The sequence below is a fragment of the Bactrocera neohumeralis genome, chromosome 5 (genome assembly GCF_024586455.1).
Source record: "Bactrocera neohumeralis isolate Rockhampton chromosome 5, APGP_CSIRO_Bneo_wtdbg2-racon-allhic-juicebox.fasta_v2, whole genome shotgun sequence".
Classification (NCBI taxonomy): Eukaryota; Metazoa; Arthropoda; class Insecta; order Diptera; family Tephritidae; genus Bactrocera; species Bactrocera neohumeralis.
Window position 1 is genome coordinate 61,402,259 of NC_065922.1, and position 13,881 is coordinate 61,416,139.

Genomic DNA, 13,881 nt, shown 5'->3' on the forward strand with positions numbered 1-13,881 from the left:
GTTGGCGTGCGTGTTTTGCTGCACAGAGGCGGGTGTGAATCTTGGCTGCAACAAGATAGTGGTCCGAGTCGATGTTAGGACCGCGGAGCGTACGCACATCTAAAACACTGTAGACGTGTCTTCCGTCTATCACAACATGATCGATCTGGTTGGCAGTTTTTCGATCCGGAGACAGCCCGGTGGCTTGATGAATCTTATTATGCGGGAATCTAGTACTACAGATAACCATATTGCGGGCCCCGGCGAAGTCAATCAGCGTCAACCCATTTGGGGATGTTTCCTCGTGGAGGCTGAATTTACCGACCGTCGTGGCAAAGATACCTTCTTTGCCTACCCTGGCGTTTAAGTCGCCAAGCATGATTTTAACACCGTGGCGGGGGCAGCGCTCATAGGTGTGCTCCAAGCGCTCATAGAAGGCATCTTTGGTCACATCATCCTTCTTTTCCGTCGGGGCGGGGCGCAAATCAGCGATATGTTGAAGAACCTCGCTTTGATGCGGATTGTGACTAGACGTTCATTCACCGGAGTGAGTCTCTCTCCCACCACGAATACCACACCAAACTTGCGCTCCTTTATATGGCGACTGTAGTAAATGCCACAAGGACCTACTCGTCTCAGTCCTTGTCCCGTCCATGGCATTTCTTGGACGGCGGTGATGTCAGCCATACACTAACGAGAAAAATTGTTACGATTTACTTAATAAATCTGAAAACTTATTTTGAAAGTGTGTTATCTCTCTGTCCATGACTGTAGATTGTACTACTAATATTAAATCCATAAGATTTTTAGTCAGCCCCTACCTTTGAAGAATCCGTGTACAAATTGACAGCTATCGAACTATTAGTTTATGAGATGTAGCATTTTAGATGAAGCTACTTATATTATTTTACAAAAATTGGGTTAAAAGGAATTTAGTGTGCATTGCTTTTTTGGAAAAAAATAATGTTAAAGCAAGGTTTGCGTTGATCAACATTTTTTGAACTCTGCACCAGGGAAATCAATCGTTGAAAAGTGGTTTGCTAAATTTGAACGAAGCGAAATGACCACCGAAGACGTTTAATACTCACCTATCCAAACGCGGTTAAATCGTCGAAAAAACAGCCTTTGGCAGGATAAAATCCGGGAGGCTTTTGCCGACAAAAACATCAAAAAAGTTCCCAAAATAACTTCAGATGCCCGTAAAGTGAAGTTGTTCGAGGGAGCTTCGACTCTAAAGATATTAAAGGAACGTATTGGAAAAATATTGTAAATTAATAATTCTAATAATAATGCTTTAATAAACGGATAATTTCACACCGGGGTCAAATCAACAGTCAATGAGTGGACTGCGCATGATGAACCGACCCCAAAGCGTGGAAAGACATAAAAGTCGGTTGGCAAGGTTATGGCATCAGTGTTTTGGGGCTTGATATAATATTCATCGACTTTCTTCTAATGGGAAAATGCAGCATTATTGTAGCTCTTGAAGGACAATTGCGAAAAAACCGCTTTATTTGAAGAAGAATATAGTGCTGTTTCACCAAGCCAACCGTGTCACTAATCAATGAATACGCCATCAAAACTTCTTAAATTGGACTTCAATTTGTTTCTGCATCCATCCATCGTATTCTCTAAATTTGGCCGCCAGTAACATTTTCATTTTTCAGAACTCAAGAGAATGATTGTTGTAGAGAAACTTAGCAACAATGAGATGCAATCACAAAAACTGAAGCTATGTTACCCCACACCTGTTATCTATGTGGTGAACAGGTAATGTAAACGATTTTTTAACACATCCAAAATTAACACAAATGTCCAAGCTTTATTCAGCTTTATAAAGGTAACTCGACCTTTTCTCTGCTATTGGTATTGGTTTAACTTATAGAAGGCCATTCAGTGGAATTAAGTCCAATAAGGTATTGATTGATCTCCTGTGAAGGAAATGTAATGTCATTTTGATTTAGTTCAGCGCTTCGCTAATTAGACTAATTTTTCATATTCTGGTGTCACATAGAAAAACTCCCTAAAGTTTAGTTGCGACAAAACACCTTGAACCCATTACTAACCTGCTAAGATTGTAATTTGAATTCCGGCTGGTACACCTACATGATTGTGGTTTTTGACCCAAGGTATTTAACTTTGATTTCGCAATGACGGGACAGTCGAGAAAAATCGCATGGAGATAGAGCTGCTGTTCCTGCGAGATATTTCCATGCTAGTGATAGCAAAGCGGAAAACCCCATCCTTTCAACCTCTTTAACCTTACAATTTCTTGATCTGTCTGGTTAGACTAATATGGAATGCACGGTAGGTAAGATCAAGGTGCCTCTACTGCTACTTTAATAGCTTCTCCACCAAACTTCCGTGAGCTAACCCGTAAGAAAGCTCACTCCTTTCTCCTTCAGTGGTTCTCCCATTCTTAAACCTCTTTGCAGGTATGAGCACATAGAAAAACTACAAATACAAGTCTCGCCGACAGTGTAATTCCAGTACAGTAGAGGCCCGCTAATCCGGCCGACAGCGTAATTCCAGAAAAATATTTATATTTATATTTTCAACATTCAACACTTTGCAATAGGGTATTTATATTTTCAATATACAACACTTTACAATAGACAGAAAAAAGGGCTGACGCAATATAGAATAATATATTACAATCAAATAACAGTTCTCATATTAACTTTTTCCCGTGAAAATTAAAAATTAATTGAATGGCCTTTGTAAATTTTTTCATGTTTCTCCGCTTCGGGAGGAGTATAATTCCGCGACACCCTCCTACTAAAAATGCAATATCTCGGGAACTAGTCTATTTCAACAATTTAATTTTAAATAAAAGGTGAGATTATAAAAAATGTATATTTGCTTATTAGAAAATTTAAAAATTAGGTTGAAAATTAAATAAATAAACGTTGTGTTCTAAATTTGGAGTTTTTGTTCGAATATAAAATTACACCACATACTTTTAACTAATTCGTCTGCAAATTTTTTTAAAATCGAGGAAAAGATTTGTGATATTAATTTTAAAGCAAAACGCAACTAATTTTCATTTTTATTTCATTAAATACGAAAATTCTCTTTAGTCCAATATAATATGAGTTCAAACTGAATTAATAATATAAAAAAAAAATAATTCAATTTTAAGCTCCAACATTCCAAGATGTTGATGCTATAACAAGTTATTGCAATTTGCAAGGATCAAACGGGGATATATTTTTAGATTTTGCAAAATCTTATTTCAGGCCGTTATAAAAGTGAAAATATAATACATTTTTTAATAGAGTTAATTTTATTTAATTATGCATTAAATGTGCGATGTATAAATTTATTCGAAATTCTTATTTTGCTTCCGCATAACTGTCTATTTTCTACTAGCATTGACGCCGTTGCTCGATCCAAACATTTTTTGAGACTCTGCAAATTTCTGTTAGGTATTCGTGAGGCCTCTGGCCCCAACTGTAATCCGGTGGATGAAAATATGGTCTTCCAGACGACTAATCTACAGCTTTGAGACCAGGAATTCTTCTTTGAAGAAATGTGATGGAGCAGAATCTTGCTGGAAAATTCAATGCTCTCAATCGAAGAAAGTATTGTTTAACTCTTTAACCCCGCCTCCTAAAGCAGAAGTGAAAAGATGTAGAGCTTTCAAAGAGACTCCACACCAAACCATTACAGCAGCGGGATGATCGCCACGTTAAACCTTTGGAATAACAGAGTATGAATTTTCGAAAGTTTTTGCATAGTTTCGATAATTAAAAATAGTTTCACGGCACAATTCCGATTTCTTTGGCGCCGCGATTTGAAGGTACCGTTGGAAAGAGGAAGTCCTCCTGATTAAAAAATATATGGGGTTATAGGTACCGCAAACGCTTAGTTTACGAGATATTCGACCTTAAAGTTCAAAAATTCCCAAAATTCGAACATTTCAACAAGCTATTTTACCACATTAAACACACTTTACTCACATTTTTAATTTCAAATTAATTAAATTAAACTATAAATTTTTAAATAAATCCACACTTTACACTTTTAACAGTCTTTTTACCGAAGAAATCTTTATTTTAAAAATAACATTTTACTCTCGTAGTGAACATCATGTGTGTGCTAAAAATTACGACGAAATGGAGCGCTGCCATGTGATAATAAGGAAATTCGCTAAATGCCTTTTTTCCCAAAAATTCCTCTATCCATTCATGTGAATATGTTCTTTATTTAATTTAATAAACAAATAAGTAATATTATATAGTAATATTATATAATAATATTACATATGTATATTGTCACCTAATATACAAAAAAACGTATTATCAAAAATAGATGGAAAGCGCTGACAGATATAATAACAAAAATTTAACCATTTTATAACGAAAACTCAAATTTTGTTTCAATATCAGTTCAAGATAACCAAAAAATATAACCACTTTATAACAAAACTCAATATATTTTTTTTTATTTTAACGCAGAAAGGAGTACTATGCGAAAGTACTTCAGTCACCCCGGGTATTCGTTCGGCCACGGTTAAATCACATATTACACATATACATACATATGTAGAAAGTACTTTTTTATAGTTGATATAGAAAAAAGAATCACGCGAAAAAACAAACAAAGAAAAATTGTTAAAAATCCTACATATTTGCTGTTTAAGATGTGGCAAGGCTTGTTTTCCTCACAATTGTAAACAATCAATAAAAGTGAAATGTTTAGAGTGTATAATTAAATATACAGAGGGAAAAACGTGAAAACATTTAGTGAAACATAGAGAAATACCATGTGTTATTAGTGCGAATTTTTGAACTTTTACTTTTTTTTATATATTGAGTTTCGTTATAGAGTGGTTATATTTTTTGGATATCTTGCACTGATATTGAAACAAAATTTGAGTTTTCGTTATAAAATAGTTAAATTTTGATTATATCTGTCAGCGCTTTCCATTTATTTTTGATAATACGTTGTTTTGTATATTAGGTGACAATATATATATAATATTTTTATATAATATTACTTATTTGTTTATTAAATTAAATAAAGAACATATCCACATGAATGGATAGAGGAATTTTTTGGGAAAAAAGGAATTTCAGCGAATTTCCTTATTATCACATGGCAGCGCTCCATTTCGTCGTAATTTTTAGCACAAACATGATGTTCACTACGAGTGTAAAATGTAATTGTTAAAATAAAGATTTCTTTGGTAAAAAAACTGTGTAAAATGTGGATTTATTTAAAAGTTTATAGTTTATTTTAATTTATTTGAAGTGAAAAACGTGAGTAAAGTGTGTAATGTGGTAAAATAGCTTGTTGAAATGTTCGAATTTTGGGAATTTTTGAACTTTAAGGTCGAATATCTCGTAAACTAAGCGTTTGCGGTACTTATAACCCATATTTTTTAATCAGGAGGACTTCCTCTTTCCAACGGTACCTTCAAATCGCGGCGCCAAAGAAATAGGAATTGTGCCGAGCGATGCTACATATTCTAAAACCCAACCGTTTTTATTCACTTATGTATGTATGTTTATCCAAGTATATTCTTATATTGATGAACATTACTTACCGTAATATTTGCGTGAATATCATATCGCTTGCCATTTTTGCCAATGAAGCGACATGTCAATTCGTCGACACTGGAATTCAGTATCTGAAAGCGCTCGTGGTTTTTGTTAAATATTTTTTCCAGTGTTTTTATTTCCAATTTTAATGTGTTCAAACAAGCCATCTCGAAACTGTCAGCGTCAGCGTGTGCACGTTTACCTCGCGTTGTGCAATTCAGTTGGATATACCAACTATAGACTTTGAAATACACCACAAAGGGGGGTGTCGGAGACACTCCTTTCCGCTAAAACTCTTCGTCTACTGTTTATTGGTGTTGTCTTGAATCTGGATGATGTTATTTCAGCTGATGCTGAAACTATAGACAGTTAGTTTGCTTTTGTTTCATCGCTTTTAATTGGTGTTTTAAATTTAATGTTTGCTTTATATTTTCTTCTAAATTGTAAACGCACTGACTACTGATGCTGGGAAGCTCGTGTATGTTCGCTTCTCGAGTATTACGCAGTGTACCTTTGACGATTCGATTTGCGCCGACGAAACGAAAGCACAAATCTGTTGCCAAATTCAAGCAAGAAGGAACGCAGCAGCGGGATCCACTGAAAATACGGGTGTAAAGGGCATTCAGGTACACTGCACTTTTTCACCAAAACCGTAACTGTCGTCACAAGCAACGTCAGCGTCAACCTTAGCGCTTGTATCTCTGTCGACTGCGCAGTAAGAGTCGTTTGAAATCGTTGTTTCAGGTAAAATTGGGGCGGATTTCACTTTTAAATGTAATTTTTTTTCAATACTTTTTTATTCTAATCACATGAAAACACTAAAATTTACAAATATTTAACACTTTTCGTAAATTATAAATTTTCCTCTTTTTCTAGAATAATTTTTAATTCACTTATAGTTCCATTTAGTAATTTTGATAATACAAGCACATTCGACTTTTTCTGGCCATAAAATTGTATGAAGCGAATTTAATAAAACAAGAACTCAAAATCGACCACCAGAGTACGAAAGTATAAGAAACGATAAACGACGACATGAAATGTACATTGTGACAAGAGGGGAAAATTGCAATGAAGAAATCGAAGTGAATCGAAGGAAATTACTGAGCATTAACTTGGAATTGGCCACATTGGTCTACCAATCCCTTCGCACTGCAATACCGCTTACGATGTCTCTTAACCAGACTCCCAACATCTATCCCTCACATCGTACGGGATCCTATTTCCATTGTTCGTACACTTTTTATATCTTTTTTTTCTATATTTCTTCACCAATTGAAATTCAAAGTTCTATTATAATTAAATTAACATATTTTTCTGAAAAAGCTTTTCATAGTCAATTATCCGCACACGCAAACAAAGTTTCTATTTATAAGAGCACATAAGATTCACAAAGCTGTGAAAATTAACCAAACCGAAAAATCACTTTCGCCAACAAATACAAGAAGCAAAGTGAAAGAAGGAAGACAAAAAATTACCAAAAGGAGAATACGGAGACGACAATTGCGACGCAACTTCGGCCTTACCATATTGAAGAATTACTATTTCCCTTCTTTAAAAGAAAAAGTACATTGGTTTTTTTGCCTTTTAAAGCTTATTACTAAAAAAAATAGTTTGAAATACATTATATTTTTATAATAATTTTACATATGAAATATTTTTTTACTAGATCAATATGTTATATGATGTACTGTTCATTATAATTAAAAATATTTTGCAGTGCTATGACTATGATCCACCATGTAGCTCTACCACAGATTCCAGTTAAAGTTTCTATGAGGTGCTTAAGGTTCAATTGACAATTATAAACGAAACTCTTGTGTTCGAGCGATCGTTCATGCCAAAGGTTTTATGAATTGCACGGTGTGTACGAGTGCTATTTTTTCAATGGATTGGCCTCCTGGGAAAGTCATGTTGCATTAGTAATACGGCAACATTGATGAATTATTTTTTCATTGGTGATATTTTATGACTTTTTCAACAATGTATGTAAAGCAGTGAATAACACCTACAGTTTTATTAATTCTGACAATTCCATTATAAATAGTTTATAACATTATGTGTAATAGAATGGCGACTTAAAAATTATATTAACATGTCTGGATTAAACTGTTAATTATCACGAAACTTTATTTAATTGTTATATTAATATATAATTTTTAAACCTGCCGATAGGGTTACCACTGCGAAAAACTTTTAAATTCCGCCCAAATTATTTCAAAAGCTGACAATTTTTAATTAAAAAATTAAGATCTATTGTACTTTTGAAAATATTAAATACATAATAAATTCGGTAATAAGTATATATTGAAAGTGTTTTCCATAAATAAATATTGGGACATACAATCCGTCACTATTGACCTGGAAGCTTTCTAACCCAAGTATGAAATTGAACTTTAATATTTATATATTTTAAGACCTTCCAACTCAATTAAAATTGCAGATTTATCTTTTTGTATGTACACATATTTTTAAATTTGTTGCTATAAACATATAATTCAAAATAAATTATTGTAATTCAAATTACAGAATGGTCTAAAAGTATTTATAACTATCCAGACATATATTTTTCTCTTTCTGAACATTAATTTTATAATAAATTAGATACATAGCACGTACAATGTCTATTGGAGAATATAAAAATTAAACTAAATGTGCTTTTTATGTTTTATAGTGCACAAACCCTTTCTGTCTATAAAATAGCACAGATAACTATCTTTTAATGTTATCTGTAGTGACAGGTGAGTTTAAGAAGATATTTAAGATACATTTTAGAAATACGTAAACAATCTGGCTTAGTTGTAGAGATACGTCTATTTTGACATTTTAAACGGATTTGGGGTGGAATGGAAAATGCTTACTTTGTTTTTTTTTATAATAAATTGTAAAGTGCTGTATACTAAAAAGTTGTTGAGTTTGATGCAGTCATTCACTTAGCACTATTAGACCTGCAATTGGTGTCTATATATATTAGTCCAGTCATTTAAGCTTAAATTAGGTAAGAATCTCGGAATTCGATATACCCATTTATATGTCTGTAAATACTTGTATATTGTATTGTAGGGTATACCTGCCATATGTAGGTTTTGAGACAACTTTAGGGTGTCAATATACAAGTATTTACAGACATATAAATGGGTATATCGAATTCCGAGGTGAACTTACTGTTATGAGTGGACTATATATGAACTATCACATACTGTTCAGCTCTCAAACTCTTACAAATCGGAGCGCGGAGTGTGTTCTTCCGCATTTGGCGGTTTTTCTGTTGTCTTATCTTCCTTATCTCCGGTCTGATCTACTTTCTCATTTACTGTGTTTTCAGATTCAGGTTCTTCCTCTTTTGTTTGTTCCTCATTATTGGCACCAGACGTACTCTCCTCTTCACCATTTTTCTCGGTGGTTTCAGTTTTGTTGTCTTTTTTAGTTTTTTTAGTTGGCTTTACTTTCGGCTTCCAGATTTTTAGTTTATTAACCATATATTTTACCTCGCGGTCAAGTAGTGACATTTTATCGGTAATGTCTTTAACTGTCAAGCGAACTTCATCATGGCGTTGTAGTTGCTCTTGAGCCTTGTTTTCAGACTTCTTCCAGTCACTGGTTTCGCCTATCACTTTGCTGAGTGTTTCGATTTCGACTTGTGTGAATACATCTTTCTCAGGATTTGATTCTTTGGTTAAATTTTTAGCACTGTCAAGAAATTTCTTTGCGCCATCAATCATACCATCCAGTGCCTTTAATGCTTCTGGACGTTCTGAGTGTTCCCAATGACGTGAAAAAAAGACATTTGTAAGTTTTTTCAACTCTTTAAAACGTTCCTCATACATTTCCGGAGTAGGATTTTCATGATCCTCATAAAGCCAATCGGATATTGTCGAGCACAATTCAAGAATTTTTTCTTTTTCTTCTGACGAAGCACAAGAAGCATACTCTTCTTCGTCTAATTTTTGTTGTGTTTCAATTACATGTGATTCAAGTGCATTCAAAGCCGACTCTAAGCGGTTGCGGATGGATTCAGCAGCATTGATGGACGACAATTTTTCTACAGATTTTTCATATGAGTCACCTGTTAGGGGGATGGTGACGAGTTGTGTTATTTTATGTTCCACAGGCTCTTTAATCGTAACTAATTTAATAGTGGCATTTTTAACACTTTTGTCTTTTTCGTCGTCTGATTTAGTTTCCTCAGTTTTATTGGCGCTTTTAGAATCTTTTTCATCCTTCTTTTCAGCTGTTTCATCTTTAGTTTTTTTAGGATCTAGCTTTTCAGCATCTTCGCCCTCACTATTTTCGGTGTCTTTTGCATCATCTTTTGAGAAAAGTTTGCTTATGGTGCTGCCAAGCTTAGCTAATGTTCCTTCGTCTTCCTTTTGTTTTTCATAAACATATTCCACACCAGCACAATGAAATATGCCTGAATCATCCAAGGTAAAGTAAGCCTTAATACCCTTAGATTCAATTACATCATTTTGGTGTTTCTCAATCAGTTCCTTCACTTTTAACAATTCCACGCGAGATATGTTCAATGAACCAATATAGGAAATTTCTTGGGCAGATAAATGACTTAAGTCGCCATAATGAACATTAAAGTCAAAGTCTTCGGTATGCTTGTTGAAAGTAATAACTTTTTTCTGCGGATAAGAGTTCATTTGGCTAAAGAGTACACGCTTTACTTGGCGCACTGCACTGCCATCACCAGGATCGCGTTCGAAAGTAACTTGAATTGGGAATATGACAGCGTCCTTTACAATGAATTTTTTTACTTTGAATCCAGTAGCTAAATCTGCTGCTTTGTATACTGCTCCCATTGTTGCGGCCTCGTCAGCATTCAAGCTCTTACCCAAATCTTGGTTAATGGCTTGCTTTAGGATTTCTTGAACTTTAGGTACACGTGTACCACCACCAAAAATTATAACTTGAGAAATAGTATCCAAGGAAAGTCCTGAGGCGGAGAGAGCTTGTTCAAGTGGTTTCACAACTCTTGGCCATAAATCTGCACCGAGTTCCTCTAATTTTTCACGAGTTACTTGCAGTTTAAAATCTATATCTTCTAGTAAATTCTCTATTTGAGCAAAATGATCATTATTCGCTGAAAGAACATTCTTAACACGGCCCGCCTCTTTGAATAGTTTGGCAAGTGCACGTGGGCTAGTTGTTACATCAGTCTCTGTTTTCTTCATGGCATTGAATTCAGCAGCTAAATAGTCACGAAGACGAAGTTGTAGCTCTAGTCCACCCAAAGTGCGATCGTAACCCACACCTAACACCTGTATAACCGGATTCGTTTCTTTTGTTACTTTGTCCTTCATTAACTGATAACTGACCACGGCTGCCGATGTTTTGTACGCCCCCATGTCGTAGAAAATAAAGTATTGGGCAGTCTCATTAATTTCTGTCCGGTGAAATACTCCATAGTTAAGGGCTACTGCAGTATAGTCATTGATCAGTTGCAAAACTTTTAGATTAGCCAATTCAGCAGCAGTCAACAAAGCTTCACGTTCTGCCTGTCCAAAATACCCGGGAACCGTAAGAACGCATTCAGTTATAACCTGAGAAGTGGATTCCTGTGCGAACTCCTTAGCTTTAACAAGTATTTGCGCAATTAATTCTTCAACAGAAAATTGCTCCGAATCACTTTTTCTAAAAATTACCGTGTTGCGCTCGGGATCCCCAATAATTTCATAATAAGGGAAACGTTTCCTATAAATTGATAATAATAGAAATATTAAAAATATAATTTAAAATAATCTTCTAATAGAATATCCATAATTTTATTTACTTTACTTCATAATTTACCCACCTGTACAAATCAACAATTGGATTGTCTATTGTCTTGCCTAACAAATCGAGTAAATAGCCATAAGCTGCAGCAGGTTCACGTATGCCGACAGTCATACCATCTTCACCAAATGTGCGCACACCATCACGAAATGCTAATAAAGCGGGTGTTTTACGTTTCGATTCCTTATTAAGCGCTATTTCCATTGGTACGCCGGCAGAAACTACACCAACTTTCATCCATTCTGTTCCTAGATCAACAGACATTACAGCCGCAGCATTGATGCCAGATATGTGGCTGCTAGCCAATACCAGCAGGCAGGCGGTTAAAAATAAGTGTAAAATACATGTTAATGACGTGGTACTCCGCTGTCGGTTTGCAGTATCATTTTTGATACTTGTGTCGGCTAACATGTTGTCTTCTTGCCGGTGTTTACGTATACTTAGTAGGAAAAATTCTGTATATTCTTAAGTTCTCCACCAGCTGGCTAACTATCTCGTTGATTTACCAAAATTTACAATAAGTATTTTTTTGGCAGGAGCAGGATATAAAAAACAAGTAAGGTTAGATTAAAAAAACGATAAAATATTTAATTGGTTTTATTGAAGCTACCTTTTTATTTTTTTTATTGAAATATTCAATACTGAAAATCTCAAAATAAAGAAGTTTATACTAATAAATCCTAGAACTTTCACAACTTTTATACCAACTGATATCTCTGAGCAAAATGACAGCGGCTGAAATATCTGACGTGTTCCAAAGCAGTTGTATTTTCAGCTGAGTTTACCGCTTTCTATAAAAGCAGAGTTGCTATCGTTTTTTTTCAGATAATAGAGTTTATTTGGCAATATGGGTTTTCACAATAAATTTGTTCATTTCACTTTGGGTTTATTAGATTAGGTAGTATTTAACTTTTTTCTTTTATTGTAAAAAAAATATTTGAGAATTAAAAAAATTATAATATTAGGGAAACTTTAGTATACCATCCCACGATTTCAGGGTTAAAAGTGGTATGGTTAGATAGGGCTGAGATTAAAAAAATATATAATTATAACCGACGCAAACTTTTAATTTTCGAGATATTTTCATTTAAAGTTAAAAATTTTGCAAATTTTATTATGAAAATTCTCGATTTCTAGTAATTATGAAAGAAAGAATTATCATTATGCACTTTTTATACACTTACACGAGAGAACGTGTATTATAGAGAAGGTTTATGCAGAGAACTTAAAACATAGAGAAGGTGCAGGTTCGACAGCGAACATTTGTTAGAATTGAAGTAAGGAATTCACCTCACAATCACAGAATTTACGCTGTGAAATGTTAACATTGTTTACAGTTCTCTGACATATTCAACCAGTGACTATGAAGAGAAAGAAAATATACTTATGTACGGCAAATGATGCCATAGCATATATGCGCAATCAGGGAATATTGAAGAAAAATAAGTTCTTTGATATTCCATTTTTAACAGCGAAAAATGTGTACAAATACAGCTCTCTCACATACTCAAGAATATGAAGAGACATACATACCCCCAACAACAGCATTGTGATATTTTCATGCTTAAATTTTTCCTTTCAACCAGGGAATCGCAATGTAAGTAAATATGTATGCTTTTGCGTTTTGCCGTCGGCATTTCCATATTGGCATGTAAAAATAATTATAATATGAGTATAATTGTGTATGAATGCATGCATAGTAATATTTACAGTCAATTTGGACTTGCATATTTAATAACTTTCTTTGATTTTTACATAATATACCATACTAATAAACATTTTTGTATTATATTTCTTACTAATATAAATTAAATTTATCACAACAATATATACACATGTATGTACATATGTACATCTTCTATTATATTAATCTTATGTCTCTGCACCTGCTCATATGAATGTATGTATAAACATGTGCGCGTTCAGAAATTCAAATCGCAATTTTATCACTTATCAATATACCTTATTATATACTATGTTCGGACCGACAACGAAAACATGTTTTCGTGGGAAAAACTGGTTTTCGCACGAAAACTTGTGTTTTCGTCCATCTAAAATCTGTCAAACGAAAACACAGTTTTCGCTGAAAACTACTTGAAAACTTACATTCCACTCATTATAATCGGTGCCTGCCCTGTTTTTGGAAGACATATTTTGCCGGCCCTAAATTGTCCCCTGCAAGACGGGTAGCTGTTAGCAAACGAAAGTAACACTATTTGATGTTCAATGGTTATCTCGCTCTAACCAATGGCAAATATCGCATGCTGCCTTGTTCTAACAGAATACATGCATTTGTTAGCAAATCTCTTCACAGTATGTTACGGGTAACAAATTCTTTGTTAGCGCATTGCTTTATGTGTTATGGATAACAAAAAGTATTTGTTACCCGAATATCTGTTAGTGTTATTATTTTCGTTATCAGTTTGTTACCTGTAACATATAAGCATGTTAGCAAGAACAAGCAGTAACAAGATTATCTGTTACCCATTTGTTACTTCTAGCAAATTCAATTCTTTTAAATAAAATTCAGTTTTTTTATTATTTCGCTTTATTTAATAATAACATCAAAATAATC

General features: G+C 34.1%; 2 protein-coding genes and 1 long non-coding RNA gene across 4 annotated transcripts in view; 1 reads left to right on the top strand and 2 right to left on the bottom strand.

Annotated features, from left to right (window-relative positions):
* The window catches only part of LOC126759442 (ubiquitin-conjugating enzyme E2 Q2), a 29,484-nt gene extending 22,587 nt beyond the window's left edge, over positions 1–6,897 (bottom strand). The window contains exons 1-3 of one of the 2 annotated variants that reach the window (XM_050474256.1): positions 6,630–6,897; positions 5,979–6,343; positions 5,531–5,884 (exon numbers count right to left, since the gene is read on the bottom strand). In XM_050474256.1, the coding sequence (XP_050330213.1) occupies positions 5,531–5,692 (162 nt within the window). In that variant the 5' untranslated portion in view covers positions 5,693–5,884; positions 5,979–6,343; positions 6,630–6,897. Of the gene's footprint in view, positions 1–5,530; positions 6,344–6,629 lie in introns of both variants that reach the window. The other variant, XM_050474255.1, reaches the window with a different exon arrangement.
* Positions 6,898–7,001: 104 nt separating this feature from the next.
* LOC126759513 (uncharacterized) lies at positions 7,002–7,830 on the top strand. The gene is made up of 2 exons (XR_007667016.1): positions 7,002–7,091; positions 7,246–7,830. It is a non-coding gene; the product is annotated as an uncharacterized LOC126759513 (long non-coding RNA).
* Positions 7,831–8,320: 490 nt separating this feature from the next.
* On the bottom strand, positions 8,321–12,063 carry LOC126759397 (hypoxia up-regulated protein 1). The gene is made up of 3 exons (XM_050474172.1): positions 11,917–12,063; positions 11,326–11,795; positions 8,321–11,225 (listed from the first exon to the last, which is right to left on the bottom strand). Exons 2-3 carry the CDS (start codon positions 11,715–11,717, stop codon positions 8,744–8,746), a joined length of 2,874 nt encoding a protein of 957 aa, XP_050330129.1. The 5' UTR covers positions 11,718–11,795; positions 11,917–12,063; the 3' UTR covers positions 8,321–8,743.
* Positions 12,064–13,881: the final 1,818 nt, after the last annotated feature.